The sequence below is a fragment of the Actinia tenebrosa genome, unplaced genomic scaffold (assembly GCF_029948245.1).
Source record: "Actinia tenebrosa isolate PJP-AT-01 unplaced genomic scaffold, QUT_ActTen_1.0 PGA_scaffold11__36_contigs__length_13525064, whole genome shotgun sequence".
Taxonomy (NCBI): Eukaryota; Metazoa; Cnidaria; class Anthozoa; order Actiniaria; family Actiniidae; genus Actinia; species Actinia tenebrosa.
Window position 1 is genome coordinate 1926772 of NW_028292571.1, and position 20270 is coordinate 1947041.

The following is a 20270-nucleotide window of genomic DNA, read 5'->3' on the forward strand; positions in this document are numbered from 1 at the left end:
TAGGTAAAACTTTCATAGCTTTTAGTCAGTTTTTCTCAGTCTTCTCCTAACGGGTCACCTTAGTTATAATAGGACAATTGATTTCAAGTAATCTGGGCGTCGTTACAGAGCACGTGGATAAATCAAAAGATGAATTGCACGCTTATGTAGACACACTGGCTATGCTCTAAATGATGTGGATATTAACATAATCCCATTGTTGTGGTTTATTTACTGATCCTATTGAGCATAATGCACTTTACAATCAAGTTAAAGACTAATTTGTATGTTTAGTCAAGAACAATAGAGACCACCTCTATGGTCGCGTTTCTTCACTCGTGTGTCATTTAGTCTATTATAGTAACTGTTCATTCATTACAACGGGGCACAGTTGGTGACAGCGAGAAAAAACATCGTAAGGAATTTGTTAGGAAAAGCCCAAGCACGTCTTCGAACTCCACAGAAGAGAAATGGAAAGAACGATTTATATGCTTGGGAGTTTGATAGTACTTGGTAAGTAAAGAAGTAAAAATAACAAATATTATAATACACGTACCACATGTTTGTTTGCTCTTAATTGATACAAAAAGACTGTAGTATCTTTTACGGTTCGATATTCTCCCTCTTGAGTGAATGAGTTAACTTTGGAAGTGACACTCGTAAACGTTATCTTGTGAATAGAGTACATTTCAATGCGGCACTCAGCCAGAGTTGTAGCACAAACGTTCAGACGTATATTTCATTTTTATTTTTTCTTTGACTTTCGCTAAATTGCAAGACTTTTATGAAATTCTTCAATTCTATAAAATAGGCCTCATATGGACTATTCTAGTGCTATTTAAACTGAATTTTTTTAGGAATATTGGCGATTATCTTGCTCCAATATCCGGTTCCGTGTTGTTAGATGTATATTTTACTCAAAGCTTTTGCTTTTTAACTTTGTTTAACTACGTTAAAAAAGCAAACATTATACATTGCAATAGTGACAGTTAAGTCAACAAGGAAGCCTAATATTGACTCAGATAAGGTCTATTTGAAATTTTTCAATCATAGAAACTTATTAATTTGTATTTTAGTCGCGCCTGGAAGTGGTCTGACAGTTTGTAGGGTTGGCCAGGAAACCCGTTTACTGGATCGTTAAAAGAAAAGTTAGCACCACACAATTAGTGGCTTGGTTTCAGTAAAATGGAAAATTGCACGTAGAAAATTAAAATATAGGTTATTTTAACTTAGTTAATTTAACTTATTACAAATTAGACTGTTTAAATATAACTTTGGAGTAGGCAACATTCGTGATTCAAGACATTGCTGAACTGAACCTCGAGTCAGGGTCCGAGATACAGTGTTGTATTGAAACATAAAAAAGATGCCCAGTGCAAAATTAAGGATCAAATTTATTAGGTGTTTTAATATTTAGTTATAAATATTATCTCTATGCTTTTGTTTTCGTTTAGCAAGTCTCAGAATGGTCCCTGAGGTCCAAAGCCTTCGTTTTTGTTCATTCTGCGATACCACAAGCCCTAATGTGTGCGAGAAAAGGAAAGGAAAGTGCCTTAAACCAGCCAAGTGTGACTCAAGTGCAATGCAAAGGTGCGAAAGAAACGACGATCTGTGTTTGTCCTCGTGGCGGTATACGACTCAAGGCCTATCTATTCTCTCTGGATGCTTCCCTTTGCCACCTCACTCCAAGAGAACCGATTACAGCAAGAACTGTAAACCGTGGCAAAGAAATGGGACCTACACGTGTCTGTGCAGAAGGAATGGCTGCAACAAGTATCCGTCCAGACAAGCCGTGTCGATCTCAACCCGTTATCAAGCAACAACCACTAGGATGATGTCAAATAGAGGGACAATGGGTGTACTGGCCTCAGGTAAGGATACTCTTAGGTCATAACTATAGTATAGTAATTATTAAAGCTACTGTTGTATTAGTAACAATGGATCTGACAGGTGTGCTGTTGTGTATCCCTAATTACAGACATTAACAATTGTGCTATACATATAATACTAGTAATACCAGAACATGTCAAAAGTAAACCCCTTGTTGAATTCAGAAGATCAGGACAACACGAAACAAGACTAGAGTACTGTAAAGATGTCATCATAGTTAATAGATATTACTTATATACTATGATGTCACTGATTGATATACCTGTATACTAAGTATTGACGTTTAACAGTTTTCTAACTTACAGCTCTCGAAATGATCTTGAAAATAACTAAATAATCTCCTTTCATTTGTCAAATCACTGATGAAAAGCATTCAACGTTCTTTTGCGGCCGATTGAAAGATGTCTTTGTTGTTGTTGTTGTTTTAATGCATGTGGAAGAAAATTCCGTTATTCATGATCGTCTTTGTACTAAACTTTTCTTTTCTTCTTTGCTGATAAGTTGAAAGAAAGAATGTTGGTTCTCTTGGACATAGTACATCATGGATGAACATGGCAACACGGTGGATCTTAATGGCATGTACTGTCTTACTTGCGCTGATTTTTAGTCTCTTAATTTATCACAACTGCATCAAAAACAACCAAACAAACAGCATCAAAAATGAACCAGACGACATCCAAGGAAAAGGTTCTCTCGGCGAATCAGACGACAGAAGTAATGATGCTCGAAGACCTGTTATGAAATCGGTTATCTCACAGGGGGAAAATAGCACCGTGTGGCGCGGCTTCTTCAATGGAAAGTGCGTAGCACTTAAGTACTTTTCACGAAGTGAGGGATCATTGTGGCAGAACGAGTGCTATATTTATTCCATGTTAACTCCTGGACATGAAAATATCTTAAAGTTCATAGCAGCGAGTGATTCTAATGACAATCTTAATCAATTTTGGCTAGCCACGAGTTTTTATGACCAAGGTTCTTTACAAGATTATCTTACTGCGCACACTCTTACGTGGGATAGACTGCTGACCATGGCTAAATGTATAACAGCGGGCCTAAGCTTTCTGCATAGTGAATGGCAACTTGATGGAAAGCCTAAACCTGCAATTGCTCATCAAGATCTTAAGAGTAAGAACATCTTGGTAGGAAATGATGGCACTTGTGTGCTGGCTGACTTTGGCTTATCGATGGATCTATCGCAAGGCTACCTATCACAAGTCCACAGGAATGGACAAGTAAGTAGTGGGATTAATGTCACTAGGTTGTTTTTAGGGGAGGGGGAGGGGGCGTTGCAAAACAAAGCTGGCACAACATGTTCAACTCCCAACCCTCCTCAGATGATGCTTAATCTGTCTTCCACTCGTTTCTTATTTTTGTTGCACAGACCTCTCGATGTACCCCTTACGTCTGCATGTACAAATCCCATCTTACCCCGCCCTCTCTATTTGTTCAACAGCCACCCTATAAGCAACCACCGGTCCCCTAACCATGTTATAATAAGAGTCTTATAAGTTTGTCCCATTTTGTTTGTTATTCTATAGGTTGGAACTTATCGTTACATGGCACCCGAAAAGCTTGAAGCAAGAATCGACGTGGAGAATCCGGAGTCATTCAAGCAGATCGATGTTTATTCTTTAGCACTTGTTTTATGGGAACTACTTTCTCGATGTCACATAACAGGTAAAATATATTAATATATATCCGATTGTTCTATAAGTCTTTTCTTGCTGTTGTAAATTTGTTGTTGTTGTTGTTGTTGTTGTTGTTGGTGGTGGTGGTGGTGTTGCCCTCTTAACTTTGCTTGGCTCAATCGCAAAAGAAAAACAAATGAATAAAAAGTGGATGGTGCAAGCTCATTGAAACAGACTATTTACAAATCCACTTATGCTTCAAAAGTCAGTAAATTGCACATTGATTTGTTTGTTTATTTCATCTTAGACGGTAGGATGGGAGGCAAGTTCTTAAAACAGCTATACCAGATGAGTGGCTGAACAATAGGAAATTTCTTTCCCCTGAGGCAATGCTTTCTTTCCGAAATATAACGATTTGATTCCTCCTTTCATCCAACATGGCTGCCGTCAGGTGATCTTGCAGAACATCTATGTGAATGTATCACTAGACCCGCAAAAAAACATTTACGAGAAATTCAGGAACTGCTTTCTTACTTTCAAAAGCCGACTTTTCGAGACGTGAGGCACAGATGTTATTTGACCAGACTATCGGAAATCCTTGGACAAGCCCCTGGCTTGTATTCCACTCAAAGTTCACGCAGATGATGAAATTAGTATGGTTTCGACGGGTAAATTTGATAAATGCACGACATATAGGTTACATCAGTCTGTGCCAAATGCATGTATGTCAAGCGGTTAATGTACCATACAGTCATTATTTAATAGTCGTGAATGCGCAGAGGCAGATTCCTAATAGATTTTCGTTCTGACAGTACATATGACCTGTTAATCATGCAGCTTCTGAAATACAGTCTTGGCTTTAACCTTTGGTACATTGCGCGCTGTGGTTTAGTATGTGATATATTGGCAGCTATCGTTATTTAAGTGCATCTTAATGATGGCCAACTGTCAAGCAATATGTCTATTAAAACTATCCAGTTTTCGTTAATTTGGCTTTCTTATGAGTGAGCAGGACTAAAAGCCATTGAAAATTGAGGTTCTAATTGCGATATAATTTCTATCAAAACAAGATTCAAAATTCACTTATCTTTTTTTCTGTCACATGAACCGGTCGAATTGAAAGGCTCCTTTGTGCAACGCCTAAAATTTAATATCTATAGCTTCATATTTTTACCTGGAAGGTTTGCTAATCTTTACTTATTACATCAGCATCATGATATGTGTTAAGGTGTGACCAGAAACACCCGATTGCTGGCTGGTGATTTGAAATTGAGCGGAGACTAGGAGTTAGGTAGTTGCCTTTGTTTGCACTTCACTTCAAAACGTTACAGCCATTCTCAATCACACGCGCCGCTCTAGCGACTGTTTGTGTCTCGACGAAGAAGCTTTTGGTGGACTTCAATCAAGGCGTTTCCATAACATTCTATAGGCACGCGTCCTTATAGCTTTGTGTTTTCCGACAATGTTATAGAAATGCCTTGTGATTGACGTCCAACAAAACCTTCTTCGTCGCGACAGAAACAATCACTAGAGCGTTAGAGGGCGCGTGTGATTGAGCATGGCTGTAACCTTTGATTAAAATAAACGTTGAATAAAAAAAGAAGAAGAACGAAAAATAAGGATCGTCATTTATGCAAAAGTTTATACGTTTAGCCCACAGCTAGCTACTCTTTCGATTTGTTAGTCGAAGAATTATTGAACTATTAACTAAACTATATAATTATTAAGTTGCACGCTTTGACTTTTAAGAACCCGGAGAGAAAAGTGTTAGGAGAAGGAAGAAGCATATAGCGGACACATGTAGCATTCAATATGAAGTCGTTTACAAGTGTTTGATAATGTTCTTTTTCTTCTGTAAACACATTTGGCCATGACCCAAAACCTTTCTCAATGACTAATAACTTTAAATAAAGATTATATCTTAGTTCACGGAAGAAATGAAGGTTGCCAGTCGGGCCGACAACTGCTTCGTAACGTATAATTCATACAGCCATCAATACATTGGATGTTATCAGTAAACCTAACTTATAATTATCTGGGCAGGTCTTTCAGTCAGTGCCCTTTTCAGATTACACTTAGAGGCGAGCTAGTAGAGAACATGTAGTGGCAGACTAATAAACACTGACTACACAACATTACTATTTTGATCTTTTCCTAAAGTTGCTAGAAGGGCAAAAGTATAGTAGTCAAAGTCTTCCGATATAGAATAAAGACAATAATATTGAAGAATATTTTTGTCGTTCTGATCACTCACGTTCATGATACTCTACAACTAATTATGTTACTAACTTTCAAGAAAACTTGAAGCCCATTCTAATTTTTTTAAACTTTTCCTTAAATTTCGACTATAAGAAGGTGCACTTCCGTTTAAACCGTTTACGAAGTTTTAATTTTGCCAAGTAGTTTGAGGCAATACATGTGTGTCCATTGATAAACTTACTAAACTCTAGGCATTACAGTGTGATCATTCTATGGTCTAATTACTGAAAATCTATAATTGTACAAGGTACAAATGCAAGACGTACGCTCAATAACCAATGTTTCCGGCGTACAATATTGTCTAGTCATCGCCTGTTTGGGAACTAGATTTACGGGCTTGTCCACTGATTTTTATTTATGTTAAATATGAGTGGTTTGCCATCAAGGCCAGCTTACATTTGCAAACGTCTTAAATTATCAACAGTTTGTTGGAAGGTGCTCAGTGTCCGTGAATATCATACAGTAACTCAGAGTAACTAGTTGTAAGTCATTTGTTTAATAACTGTATCGTATAAAGATAGCACCCCTATCTTGATCCGCCATGACAGTTTGATGCGATTATAGACCTTCTAAATGAAAACACATCGCAATAACAGATAATATATATACTTACCATTTTCATTCCGACACTTTATAACCCATAACTGATTATCCTGACTGGAGTACCAAAAACCTATTATTAAGATGCCTTGCTGAAGAAAAGTAATGAAGGAATCCATGACTCTTGATTATTTGAACAATGAAATACATAATTTTGCCCTGACTGTTGTGAAAAATCACCGTAGAAGAGAGATCACGTGAGTTGGCTTCTGTAATTACATTGGCTGTTGCCTTAAAACGGAAATGGTGGTAAAAGAAGATGCGGGCGCGTGTCAAAAGTTAAGGCTGTGTGGCGGATTGCCAATGGCCGAAAAAGGTGCTCAATCGGTTAGGTGATATCATGAGAGCAAGCTAAAGACTGTCACTGTGATATCATGTCTGATTGTAAGTGCCTTCATCCTTGACCCGCCTGTTCGATAATTTCACATCTAGTTAACAATGCACAGACTTTAAAGCTAAAATAAAATACTGATGGGTTGGTTATGACCTCTTTATTGTGCTGTTGTCAAAAAAACCGCATGCATGCGCATTTCATGGATTCTCCTAAAAACTCGTACCCTTGAGATTATGATGGCAGAATATGTGTTTCCCTTGCCCTTGGCAGCCAATGTGCAAATTAAAGGAATTTGAATTAACATATGAGCTTTAATTATTAATCTTAAGGAATTAGGATACGTTTACGACCACTATGCGGGCAAACTTAAATAACGCGCTGGCTTTATAGTATAACACAAACAAAGTATACATTTTCTGAAAGCTAAGTAAATATAGTTTATGAAAAAATTTTCAAAATACGATTTTTTTATTGTTGTTCACATTATTGTCCTCGAGGCGAAATTTGGCCATGCTTCAGTGAAAACCTTAACGAGCTCGTACATTTTAAGCTATGTTTGCGAAAAATGGCTTAGCATACTCAGGAGATAATAAGCTCAAAAAGAGTGTCCCAGATTTTTGATATCTGTTTTCTATCTCTCGCTATTTTTGATCAAAGTTCAGCGATCGCTTTTGGAGTGTTGTTTATAGTAAAAAGCGTCATAACTTTGGAAAGAAATTAAATTCCAAAATTCTGAGACACCCTTTTTTGGATCATGAGTTACTTTATGAACTCTCCGAATTTTAGAAAAATCGAATGAAATCCAAGGGACTTTTAGCTTTTTGAAGTTGTGGTTTTAGCGGCAAAAAAGATTCGAGAAAAATGCATTTCTTTGTTTGGAGCTGGAAGCTGCAGGGAGCCACGATGGTGTTGGTCAAAACACCTTCAGCCTTCCATTTTGTCATCACTTGTCAAATTATCTGGGGTTCTGGACGATCGCATTGTAGGATCTTTTTACAATGACAAAGGAGCATGACAGATGTGCATGATTAAGCGACGGTACCTTTCCGGTCTTGATAAAGTCACGATTTCGATTTTTCTCAAATTTTGGCTTTACCAATCAAAAATTGCAAGAAGTTTCACAAACATATGAAAGATAAAAGTTTAAAATTACGAAATTAAAAATTTTTTTTCTCGAGCAATTCGTCAATTTTCGTATCCTAATACCTTGATATATTTAAATCATGACTATACTAAGATGAGATGATGTACTTTTTAAAATAAAAATTATGAAAATCATTAAAATTATGGAAATCTTAAAATTATTAAAAAAAAAATTTTTTTTTTGGCAAACTTTGTTTTTAAAGAAGCCTTTAGAGTAAAGTGAACTAGCTCTTCTTGCCAAAATGTTGAGATATCACGAGTTCGTCATCTTGCTTTGTGCCAATATCAAAAAATATCTGATTAGATTATTTTCCAGAAATTTAAGTAAAGGGGTGCGGGAGATAAAAAATACTGCAGCTGTTAAACCACACCTTTAGGCCCACGTTTGGAGTGGGTTGATCCTAGCGCCTGGGCTAACTTTTGTTTTTAAAGTCTCCTAAGGGAAAAGGCGAAAGGCTTCAAAGTCATATCTAAACCTTTACTGAGGTTGTTATGCATTGTATGTGACTAAGTCTAATAGAATTGTTTATCTTTAATGATTTTTCATCACCAGACGAACCAGAGAACACTGACAACATCTGCACAAATTTTACTTTGCCCTTTGAAGATGTTGTTGGATGCAGTCCAACACTCGAGCAAATGACAAAATCTGTCGTCGTTAATGGCTGCCGACCGTCTCTTCCTAGTGGATTGTCTAGTCATCAATCAAAGGTACTTAAAACACCCCTTGCTAAGGGTATCATAGCATTTCAGGCTCCTTGTCATACTCGCAGTTCATGGAAAACCTTTGAACTACTCCTTTGAATTACTAGTTTCCTATTTGAGTTCTCGCGGGCGCGTAGTTGAAACCCCGTTCTACCCCCAACTTCCCACAAGAACGCCTCCTCTGCAAGCTACTTTTCCTTCATGACATACATCGCTTCACTGGTCAAACACAAAGCACTTAATCGAGGCTTCAAGGAAGTTTCAAAGGATTATTTACATTTGAATCTAGCAACCTCGACTGAATGCTTTGTGTTTGACCAGTGAAGCCGACTTATGAAAAATGGTGAATCAGCTCTATTGTCAAATCGGTTTCTTTCGCTCGTTTTTTTCCCCCGGGAGCGAGAAAGGAGGACAAAATTTCATCCCTGGGTTTCAGAGGATGCTTTATTCAAGTCTGTCGTAAAATACACGTACATATTATTCCCATGTAACCTTCATCTGCAGGCGTCTCTTTGCTCTCTTCTCTCTCTTTTCCTATACTGGGCTTCCTGTGTTAGTTGAGAGTTTCACCACAGGATACCCATTCCCATGCACGTCTAACAATACTGAACCAATTTCCTGTTGTTTTATTTTCCCCCCAAAGAATGAGGTAACGTGTGTGTGGACAACGATCAAGGAGTGCTGGGATAATGATCCTGAAGCACGGCTAACAGCTGCATGCATTAACACGAGATTGATATCACTTGTCAGCTGAACGAAACAACATTAGCTACAATGTTTAGTTTCGCAATTCACTTGGACTAATTGACGTCAAAAAAACTCTTCATCGATCTCTCTTGTTTTTGCGAGCCTTAAGAGAAAACAAAAAAATAAGGTTACAGGTGCACATTCTTTGGTAATATTAGTGGCCTGCGCACTAGCGGATTTTGGGACTTAATCGGGAGGAAGCACTCCCTTTCCTCTCCACCATTGCACCCCCCTCCCCCACTTCTATAGGTTCCCAAACACACCGCTAGTGATGGTTGTGATAGTAGTAAGTATTGTGAGACTTGCTAGCACCAGATGACGACATAAAAATTGTGGTTTGGCGAAGTTTACGTGCGCATACACAGTACGGTACCATGTACGGGCTGCAAATCAGTTACTTCCGTTTCCCTTCCATAAGACATAATAAAATGACTTATACTGAATCGGCAGATTCAAGGATGCTGGTCATACTTAAACCACAACTTATTATCTTAATTAGTTTCGAAATACTCCTTTCACATTTCCGTTCAGTGACCACGAATAGTAGTTCCAAACTGAGATTGGAGTTGCCACGCATGACAAAGCTATAGACAGCTCCAGGACAAAACAGTCCCATACCACATTACATCAATCTGAATGATACGATATTCTTAATAAAAGATGAAAAACCATAAATGTTTTTAATAACATTGTACAAGCTCTATGACCTCCCCGGCAAGCAAATTGAAACGCTGCACCTCGGTGATATTATTAAGATAATCATTTATTACTTGAGACTAAAAATATATTTCATTAGGTTCTATTATTTGATCACCTGTTTTGAAATACAACATTATATATAATTTCATATATTTCTTTCCTCAAACATTCATTCTCTCGTAGCACCTTTTCAGGGCTAAATAAAACGTCCCTTCACAAAAGTATACAAGAGGCAGCAGTTTATTAATAACACTCCACAGGGGGGAAAAATAACAAAATCAAGAAACAATGAAATTACTTTATTAAGATAGAACTAGAAGGTAAGTGTCTGGGTGACGTCAGCCGCGCACCTACAAAACCAATCAATTATTCCTAAATATGTAGCATATTACGAACAATATACAGGTATATGGAACCTCAGAGGGTAAGAGATTCGCAATTATCTCGAACATGTACACGTGTAGATGTTTATGCAAAACAAACAGGGCCTAATTCTATCTTGAAATCGCTCTTCTGTCCCATGTCATATGGAGATACATCAACGATTGGAAGTTTGGCTGTCTTTTTGGTTTCAATCTCCAACACGGTGGCGTGCCATTTGTTGTCCTTGAGCTGAGAAGATAATGGAAAGAATTAAAAAAAAAAACAAAAACAAGTGTAATTTTTTTTGTAACACGAAACTTTTTTCTTCTATAGAGCCGGCTTTGCACCATCACGTTCAAATGTCCATAAGACAACTTGGGCTGGCTGTGGTTATATTGCAGAACAATAAAATCCCTTTGCTCACGGGAATTGAATTCTTTCTCATGTAAGAAGCTTGTATTGTTCCTGCCATCTAACATGGCTGCCGTCACGTGATGGTGCATGCAAAGCCTCTATTCCAAATTCAATCATTCAACAATCTTTGAACTATAGCACATGACGTTGGCGTGGAAGGAAACCTCTCGTAAAATATTTTCGCAACATCTGTGTGCCAAAAAAGGTTGAAAAGACGAGATATGAAAGAGATTTTTCGAATCAGATGATCGACGTATGTTTTCTGGCCGGGCTTTCTTATGGGCAAAATCCACTTAAGCTTAATGTTTTCCCATTTCAGGCCACGTGTCATTCCCTTGAGAGTAAGATTATTTGCTTGAGGTGTATTCATATTCAAACTGTTAACTACCGCTGAGCGGTGAACGCGGCGCGCAAAGCATGAGTGGACGACAAATGACCGGCCCTAAGCTTTTTTTGGAACTTGAAAGAACGAAGGAAAGTAAAATTGTTTTTATTCTTCTTTTCCATGTTTCTGCTTCTTGTAGTAGCGTTTATTATATTTTAGTCTTTACAAAAACCCCAGAAAAATACGAAACAATTTGAGTCACAGTGGCCTGGGAATGAGGGCCGGCGGCAAAACAGCTAAACGCGCTGTGATTGGGTGAAACAAAATTCATCGCACAGCTGGTAACACTGAAAGGAATATGATACTCTAGAGAGTGAACTTACCTGACATTCATTTTTAATGATCTTAGTTTTAGTTTTGGATAGACTCGATGTGGCGTGGAGTTCCTCCTCGCTATCAGTCAAGATCTTAATTGATTGGGAACTTTCCCAGGCGTTGGAATTCTTGCAGTGGTAAGTAATGTTCTGCCAAACCTTTTTGCTTGACATTTGCAGGAACTTTATTTGTGTAGGTTCAGATTTGTATTCGATCTTTGAAGACAAAGAAAAGGCCATAGTTAGTGCGTCTGACATGAACGAGGCCCTAATTTCGAGAGTCCTAAATTCTAGCCAAATGCTAAATGCAGGGAAATTAATGGTACCTAATATTCCTTGGGCCGTCCTGATGGGATAATTTGCACTCCGAAAAAAATGCTCATGCTGCACTTTAAACCCAGTTGAAAATAGAAACTAACAAATTATCGACTTTTACTTGCTGAAAGCCAAATGCTTTGATAAGTAAATGGCATGCTATTCAAAAGGCGGCAATATTCCTTGTACTCTGGTGACAGAACTTGCGTTCAGGAAATATGCTCCTTTCCACCCAGTTGTATAGATAGCAGGTGGTACAGAGATTCTTTGTCATATCAGACTAACTATACCTCCCCCCCCCCCCAAAGCATTGTGGTGAGCCGTACCTGAACATCATCACCAATCCATTTCTCTTCTCCTTCATTTTGTGCAGATAGTGAGCTCTTTAGGATCTGAAAACAAACAACATATTACTGGATTAATTTCTAGTAAAATTTGGGACGAAAATTTTTCACTTCAGGCCATTAAACCGGAGCATTATTTTCTTCTTTTTTAATTGAAAGTCGAAGAAGACAAATCGTTATGCTAGGAATCGAACTAATTAAAAAGTTTTATTCTAAAAGAGAGGGTGCTGAAAAAGTAAAATCAGACACTGGAAAAGGGACGGACTTGACCTATATAGTGCACTGGGAAATACGTCACTGGGAACATGAAGACTACTTCAACGATAGAGCGGCCATCTTGGATTTCAAGGGATTATGGGGGGCGTCCAGGAGGCAAAACAAAAAAAGATGGCGGATAATATATAGAGTTTTACGTGTTTGTCTAAGCTTTCTTGCATGGATAAAAGTGATCGTTGTGGACGCCCCTAAAGCCTTGGGATCCAAGATGGCCGGCTTCCGTATCATCGAAGTAAGCTATTTATATAGGTCACTAGAAAGGGAATTAGATGCACTGGAAATAGCGTTTAATGAACTGGAGATGGGGATTTACCTGACTTTTCTTGGGGAAGACGCAAGTGGCGTTCTTTTGGAAGTCACACCAGACAAGTTGAGAATCAAATGAACATCCCTCATTGGGGTCAATATAATAGAATCCTATAAAGGGAAAAAAGGAAATTAATAAAGCCGTAAAGTTATATCAAGGCACCCTCAGGGCACCCTCTATTAAGCGGTCATGTATGAAATCCAGAAAATCGCTCCTCACATTTTAACTGTAAGCTTGACCTTCATTAAGCGGTCAACCTAGAATAAGCAGTCACTTGGCTACTAGAGGTTTGACTATAAAACACACCATATGCTTACCAGTTTTCTTGTCAGGGTTGTCAATCTTAAGGTCACGGCAAGATTTTGCGGGTCTCGTTTTAGTACCATCTTGTTTCTTGTAGTTCAAAATCATCCTTTCCATGGCATGAAGATATACCTTCATCTGCCTTGTGAGCTGTTGGGTGAACGAGAGAGAGGATTTCGTATGCGAGCGGAAGGAAAATGGGAAATTCGTACTCTGAATTTCATGGTAAATTTGTAAATAAAAATTAAAAAAATTGTAGTCTTCTGTATATTAACGCAACTTCATACTTTTCTCAATTGTATTTCAGTATTTCGTACCGTATTCGTGCCGTAAGTCAGTACCTCCTTCCACCCACCCACCCCCCCTCCCCCCCCCCCCCCCCCCCCCCACACACACACTCATCTAAACACCCTTCTTATAGTCTTAGGCATGCCATACCGTGCAAATGGCATAGGTCAGTGCAGCAAGTTCTCGCTCTAGCTAAAATGCGCTCTGCTCTACTGTATTTCAGGTTGTCGTTGTCCTCGGTTTTTCGTTCGTGTTTTTGAGTCCATAAGAATATACCTACCAAATCAGGGATTTGATCTTCAGCTCTGTTTTCGGACCGCTCTCTCTTCAAGGAAAACGAAGCACGAAGGACGTTAGTTCAAAAAGAAATTACATCACCACTCAAAGCCAATCAAGTCCGAGGACATACTTTTTTTCAATACTTACTTCGCTGTTGTATAACCGGAAAGGTCCTTTATCCGCTGAACCAGTCGTAAAAACCTGATAAAAAGAAACAATTACAGGTTAATATACAGAAATAACAGCAATTAAACTAATAAACATGCAAACAAAGAAACAAACAATCCAACGAAAGACCAAAGAGACAGACAGACAGACAGAGAGAGACAGACAGACAGACAGACAAAACAAAAACAAAAGCGAACGAACGAACCAACAAACCAAGTAAGTAACAAACCAACCAAATAACAAACAAATAGAAAAACAGACAAATACGAACAAAAACAAACAAGCTGGACTTTGAACGAACAAGCACCAGACAGAAATTACAAACAAACGAACGAACGAACGAACGAATGAAGCAACAAAGAATCAAATAAAGGAATGAACAAAGAAACAGAGAGAGCTAGCTCACAATATAGGCAACACTTACCGAAGACATGACGACGCGGCCTGGCTCACCCTATAAAAATAATACAATGTTAAAAAATGCACACCAAGATAAGGCAAGGACAAATAGGAGAATAAGGACAAAAAGCGCTATATAACATATCACTATGACTCGATTAACAGGCTTTTTGGCCGTTACTTACAGGAGGTCCGGGTGGTCCAGGAGGTCCGGGAGGTCCCTAAAGGGGAAAAAGGGCAAGTTTAAATGATACAAAATCATCAAATTAAATAATAAACAAAAATCATCCAAGACATCAAACAAAAATCTACTTACAAAACGTCCATCGTTACCCTAAAGAAGCAGAAAAAGAAGAAAGATCCGGTTAATATAAGATATGATTCAGTCAATACAAACGAAAATATCTTATATCACTGGCAATCTTTAGACTGTCAAAAGTCCCTCTTTCCTTTTGTAACTCAGTGAAGTCGAAACTCGTTCCCACTCCCTGCGCTTGCAAAATAAGGGGGGACCCAAACCGAATGAGTTAGGAGGGGAAATAGGGACTGTTAACAGTCTAGACACTCTTTGATGATGACAAAAATGTTGCTGTTTTTGACGATGCTGATGATGGTGTTGTTGATGGCATGGATGAAAGTGAATATGATGATGATCAAGTTAACGATGATGATAATGGTGTTGTTGATGACGTGGATGTGATTATGAGCCCTGCTGATCATTGTTGATAATATTATTGTTGATGCTGTTATTGCTATTGCTAGCGCAGAACAATAGTGTGGGCTATGATTTTGATAATGACGTTGTTACTGATGATGATGGGGGTTCCTGGCAACAAATAACTATGACGATGGATGACGATGGCGATCACACCTGCAAGAGGGTTGCCAATTGGGGTACCCAATTGTCAGTTAACTACTAACCCTATTGGTACCCTCCTGCTATGGTGAAGATATTAATTGTGATCAAGTGATCAACAACAAGTGATCAAAGCTATAAAACTTACGGTAGATCCACGTTCACCCTGTTAACGAAAATAGAAAAGTAAAGTTACAAACAAACAAACAAACAAACAAACAAACAAACGAACAAACAAAAAACCGTTAACTGCAAGTTCCGTACAATGGTATCGCAAAGGCATGAAAAATACCTTGACAAACTAAAATGTAGCTTAAATAACATGAAAAATGGTAAATCTAGTACTTACAACTTCTCCGGATGGACCCTGAGGGCCAATTTTACCCTATTTACAGAATTAAAAAATTATATATTAAAATATATATTAACAATCAATGAGGAGGTTTTACTTCGCAAAAGCTGATTTTTTTTTTAGCCAGCTAATAGGGAACAGTGGTTGAAGAAAAAAAGAATTATGTCGGATACTAATAAATTCCCTTTTTACAATTCTAGTGGAAGTTTCGTCCGGTGAACAAAATCCAGAAACCCATGAAATGAAATGGATACATTTATGACGTGTATAGCGCCCTTTCTAAATGAATATAATCAAAAGCGCTCTTTACGATGAGTTAGAGCGGTGGTTAGTCTGAGGTGTAGGCACTGCGGGTGGTAACTGGCAGGGTTTCTTTATGACCTCTTTGGTTTTTTATTTATGACCCTAAAATATTGGTAAGTGATGATAAAGTGTGTGGAGGGACGGGACTGCCATTTTTCGTTATCATGAAGAAGAACACGAGAGAAGTGTTAGGAGAAGCACGACGAGTAGCGGTGTGCTTCTCGACACTTCTCGAGGGTTATGCCAACCCCCGCGTGCTTCATAACTGCACACAGCACGCGCACGCGTTTTCTATTTCTTTTATAAAATACAAATTTCAATAACCGTTTTTTTTGGATAGAAATGACGCAACTGAAAGTGCGCGTGCGTGCAATGTGCTCTCATAAAGCACGCGCTCCAAACCAATCAGAACGCGACATTCATAATAGTTATTTTATAATAGGTAATAATGCCTTGAGGGAGAGAAAAAGGGCTTAGCTAATTTTTTTTTGGACCTATAGGCGGTTCATCGAAATCAATTCAAAGAGGTTTAGTTCTAAATAACTCACCTCTGCACCTGGATTTCCCTGAGGACCAACACTTCCAGCAGGTCCTGGCGCACCCTGAAACAACACAAGGTTAAAGATTTTGAGAAAGCGGACAAAACTGAAGAGCTTGACGATTGGTCATTGCCAAAAATACCCTGAAACAACCACTGGGCTGATCATAGTCGGGACACAGCTAGCTCAAAAATATAACCCTGAGATAACCCGGCCTTGGGCTGATCATAGTCGGGACACAGCTAGCTCAAAAATATAACCCTGAGATAACCACTGGGCTGATCATAGTCAGGACACAGCTAGCTCAAAAATATAACCCTGAGATAACCTTTGGGCTGATCATAGTCAGGACACAGCTAGCTCAAAAATATAACCCTGAAATAACCACTGGGCTGATCATAGTCAGGACACAACTAGCTCAAAAATATAACCCTGAGATAACCACTGGGTTGATCATAGTCGGGACACAGCTAGCTCAAAAATATAACCCTGAGATCACCACTGGGCTGATCATAGTCAGGACACAGCTAGCTCAAAAATATAACCCTGAGATAACCCTTAGGCTGATCTAAGTCAGGGCAAGCTAACTCAAAGATAAAACTCTAAAAAAGGCCTTTGAGTAATCGAAGTCAGGGCCGGCCTTAACATTGCAGGTTGAATTGGAATCAAGCTTGTAAGGTTTCCCGGGAAGAGTTCTGATTTAAAACACTATTTACCCTTCACTTTTGCAAAATTACAAACGAATTTTTTTTTTAAACTTTACAATTCTGTACGATATTGTTTCGGTAACTATCAAGCAAGTGTTCAAGTCATGAAGCGCAATATAAATAATAAATAATCATGCTTTATTTTCGTACCATGGGTCCTGGAGCACCATCAGTACCGTTTTTTCCGGTGTCTCCTCTCGCCCCCTGAGAGAAAACAAACAGACAAAAAAAAAACAAAAAAACAAAAAAACAAAAAACAAAAAACAAAAAAACAAAAAAACCAAAAAACAAACCAAAAAACAAAAAACAAAGAAAAACAAAAGCATGTGTTAGGCTTTCCGTTCACTATGGAGTAATGAGCCCAATAGACCTATCCCGAATTCGCTTGACTGACCACGAAACAATGGTTTGAAGTCAAGATTAAACTTGATTCTTTTATTCATCAAGTTCAACCTCAACAGTCAAGCGAATTCGGGATAGGTCTATTAGATTCAGAATTAATACCATTTATTAGTTATGTAGGTTTTGATATTTGATCATTTATTTGATTATTTCAAAAAGTTTTTCAACTTACGTCCCCACCAGTCTGACCAATCTTTCCAGGCTTGCCGGTATAACCTTGATCTCCCTAAGGAAAAAAAATGGAGAAGAAGAAGATTTTAAAATCACGCTAAGAAATCGCAGAATGGAAAGGAGTTCTTTTGCAAGAAAAATATAGTCGCGTCAAAGCAAGAATATATTGTCGCAGATGGACACTGTAACATTATCGATGCTACATTCACGACTCATACCATGAATAACTCGGTCTTTGTTAATGAAAACGGTAAATACGCATTTTTTTATCAGTAGTAATACACCGAATCGAAATATGGCGACCAATTTGAATAATTATTGTTCTGCACTGACTAGTGACTGACTATCCTCTCATACAGGTGAAAACGCTTCTATGTTACCACGCGAACACGAGGCTAGTCAGTCGCTGGTCAATGAACAAAACAATATAGTTATTCAAATCGGTCGCCATATTTCAATTTGGTGTATGCTAATGCAAGCTCCAATATGTTGAATCCTGCATAAAGAGCTGATAATCACATTGGATTCTCTGCACTGCTGCTGCCAGACCAGTTAGACTTGTTCTGAGGTCATTCGAATAAACTCAGTGATCAAGAAAAGGGAGTACAAAGTTGTGCCTGAAACTACCATACCAATTAATCGACATCGAAAACAACGCAACTGCAAACATAGTCCTGAGCATAACTGACAAAGTGCCTATTATTTTTCCAGACAAATTGCGGTCCGATTCACGACGCATGAAAAGCTCAGTGCCGTAAGCGTGACGTGCCGTGATGCTTTCTAGAATTTTAATTGGCTGATTTTTTTCACGCGCAATGTGATCGGTCTGGTATTGCCGTGACCTAGGCGTGACCGTGTCCACGCCGTGTTTATGTCGTGTTCCGGGTATTTGATTGGGAGGAGAGTAAATTCTCTTGCAATGTGATTGGTCTGGCGTATCCCTTGCCGTGTCATGACCGTGTCCCTGCCGTGAACTTTTCACAGTCATACGAAAGCTGCAAGGTGCTCAGTGGCGGATCCAGGATTTTTCAAAGGGGGGTTCCGTTTCTTAAGCTGTGTATAATTCTCTTTTGTTTAGTCGATGTTTGACAAAAAATTGGCTCTAATCACCTAATTTACTATCTAGTAACGGAACTTAAAGGTAAATTAAACATTATAACAGCAAATATTTATCATTTCGTGTTCAACATTATCCTTGTGGATACTTTTAAGCAAAATTTATATAAAACATATTTCTATTACCTAAAAGATCAAACCTTCAAGGGGGGTTCCGTGGAACCCTTCGAACCCCCCCTGGATCCGCCACTGGTGCTACTCTAAGCACTCTTTACACCATGAAAAAATAGCTGCAGAAATAACTGCACTCGGTAATAAATTAGAATGGCGAGAAGATTGTAATGAAGGAATCGCTTTAAAATTGTTGTTTCTGCAAGCTGGTGTTATCTCAGATACGAAATATGAAGTGTGTTTTCTGACGTTGCTTGAATAAGTCATCCATTCTTATCGGTAAATTGCTAATCTGTACATTAAACCACTAATATGCCTCACTTTGATAATAACATCAAATGATAAGGTTTTGAAGTATCTGATTTAAATCAATTTTTTTACGGTGGCCCACAAGTCTCACGGCAAAACAAAAACTCACGGCAAAACAAACTAAACTCACGGCAAAACAAACTAAACTCACGGCAAAACAAACTAAACTCACGGCAAAAGGCAATAAATTCACGGCAAAAGGCAATAAATTCACGGCAAAATAAACTAAACTCACGGCAGAATAAAGAAAGCCACGGCAAAATAAACTAAACTCACGGCAGAATAAAGAAAGCCACGGCAGAATCAGAGGAGGGTGATCAAGACGCGTGAAGCATTGTGGGGTAAAAGTTTCATTATGCTTCATTTGCATTTGACCGTCGTTGTGTGAACATCTCCTGGCGAAAAAGTATTATGAATGCCAAATCTGTCTCACCGGTTTGGTGTGGATTTTCTTGCAGTGGGTGATTTCCTATATCTACACTGTGTGTACTTTCAATTTCTACATACTTGTACGGTGAAGTCTCTGCCATTTATGGCGATAAAACTAGTTGGGGGCCACGTTAGCTTCACTGGCAACCCTCGCGAACGAAGGATTGTTTTGTTTCCTGACTGCCAAAACATCTGAGAACTAAATGACGAAAGGTGGCCTTTGACCATAAGGGCTGTTACTTGCCTCAAAATGTTGCTAAGTGGTGGATATTTCATTTGATAACTTTATTCAAACGCGATTGATTGAGCTAGAACATCGAGCATCCAAAAACCGATCGGCTTGGAATCACATACCCGGCGACTAAGATGACAAACCTTGAACCGATTTTTCTCTTCAAAAATATCTCCTAAAACCATTCATTTCATTACATACATTCATTTTTAATTATTTCTTGTCAAGCTTAGGTTCTTATCATTGAAACTTTTTGTTTTGGAATAATTATAAAGCGTTCTTATTGTTTCAGGGTCAATATTGAAGTCTAAAGTCTTTTAAAGGTTATAATAAATTGATAAACTTTGCATTGTAAATTTAATAGCATTTAACCAGACGCCATTCGTATTTACAACATCAAAACCGCTGACAAATTGCTCGCGGTAAAAAAAATCAACAGGGAACCCAATACGTCGTTGCCCATCACAACCTTCATTGTATTCTGCCGTGGCTTTCTTTGTTCTGCCGTGGCTTTCTTTATTCTGCCGTGAGTTTAGTTTATTTTGCCGTGAATTTATTGCCTTTTGCCGTGAGTTTAGTTTATTTTGCCGTGAGTTTAGTTTGT

At 38.4% G+C, this 20270-nt stretch overlaps 2 protein-coding genes across 2 annotated transcripts in view; one reads left to right on the forward strand and one right to left on the reverse strand.

Annotated features, from left to right (window-relative positions):
* Positions 1–1444: 1444 nt before the first annotated feature.
* On the forward strand, positions 1445–8637 carry LOC116295466 (TGF-beta receptor type-2-like). The gene is made up of 4 exons (XM_031703278.2): positions 1445–1850; positions 2371–3101; positions 3408–3546; positions 8387–8637. The coding sequence occupies exons 1-4, from the start codon at positions 1445–1447 to the stop codon at positions 8635–8637; spliced, it is 1527 nt and encodes a 508-aa protein (XP_031559138.2).
* A 1571-nt stretch (positions 8638–10208) lies between these two features.
* The window catches only part of LOC116295430 (uncharacterized), a 41167-nt gene continuing 31105 nt past the window's right edge, over positions 10209–20270 (reverse strand). Inside the window, exons 52-66 of the mRNA XM_031703226.2 lie at positions 17471–17524; positions 17047–17100; positions 16199–16252; positions 15345–15380; positions 15144–15161; positions 14456–14473; positions 14325–14360; positions 14165–14194; positions 13720–13773; positions 13574–13618; positions 13020–13155; positions 12709–12812; positions 12102–12167; positions 11470–11676; positions 10209–10596 (exon numbers count right to left, since the gene is read on the reverse strand). Coding sequence (XP_031559086.2) covers positions 10453–10596; positions 11470–11676; positions 12102–12167; positions 12709–12812; positions 13020–13155; positions 13574–13618; positions 13720–13773; positions 14165–14194; positions 14325–14360; positions 14456–14473; positions 15144–15161; positions 15345–15380; positions 16199–16252; positions 17047–17100; positions 17471–17524 — 1056 coding nt within the window. The 3' untranslated portion in view covers positions 10209–10452. The remainder of the gene's footprint in view (positions 10597–11469; positions 11677–12101; positions 12168–12708; positions 12813–13019; positions 13156–13573; positions 13619–13719; positions 13774–14164; positions 14195–14324; positions 14361–14455; positions 14474–15143; positions 15162–15344; positions 15381–16198; positions 16253–17046; positions 17101–17470; positions 17525–20270) is intronic.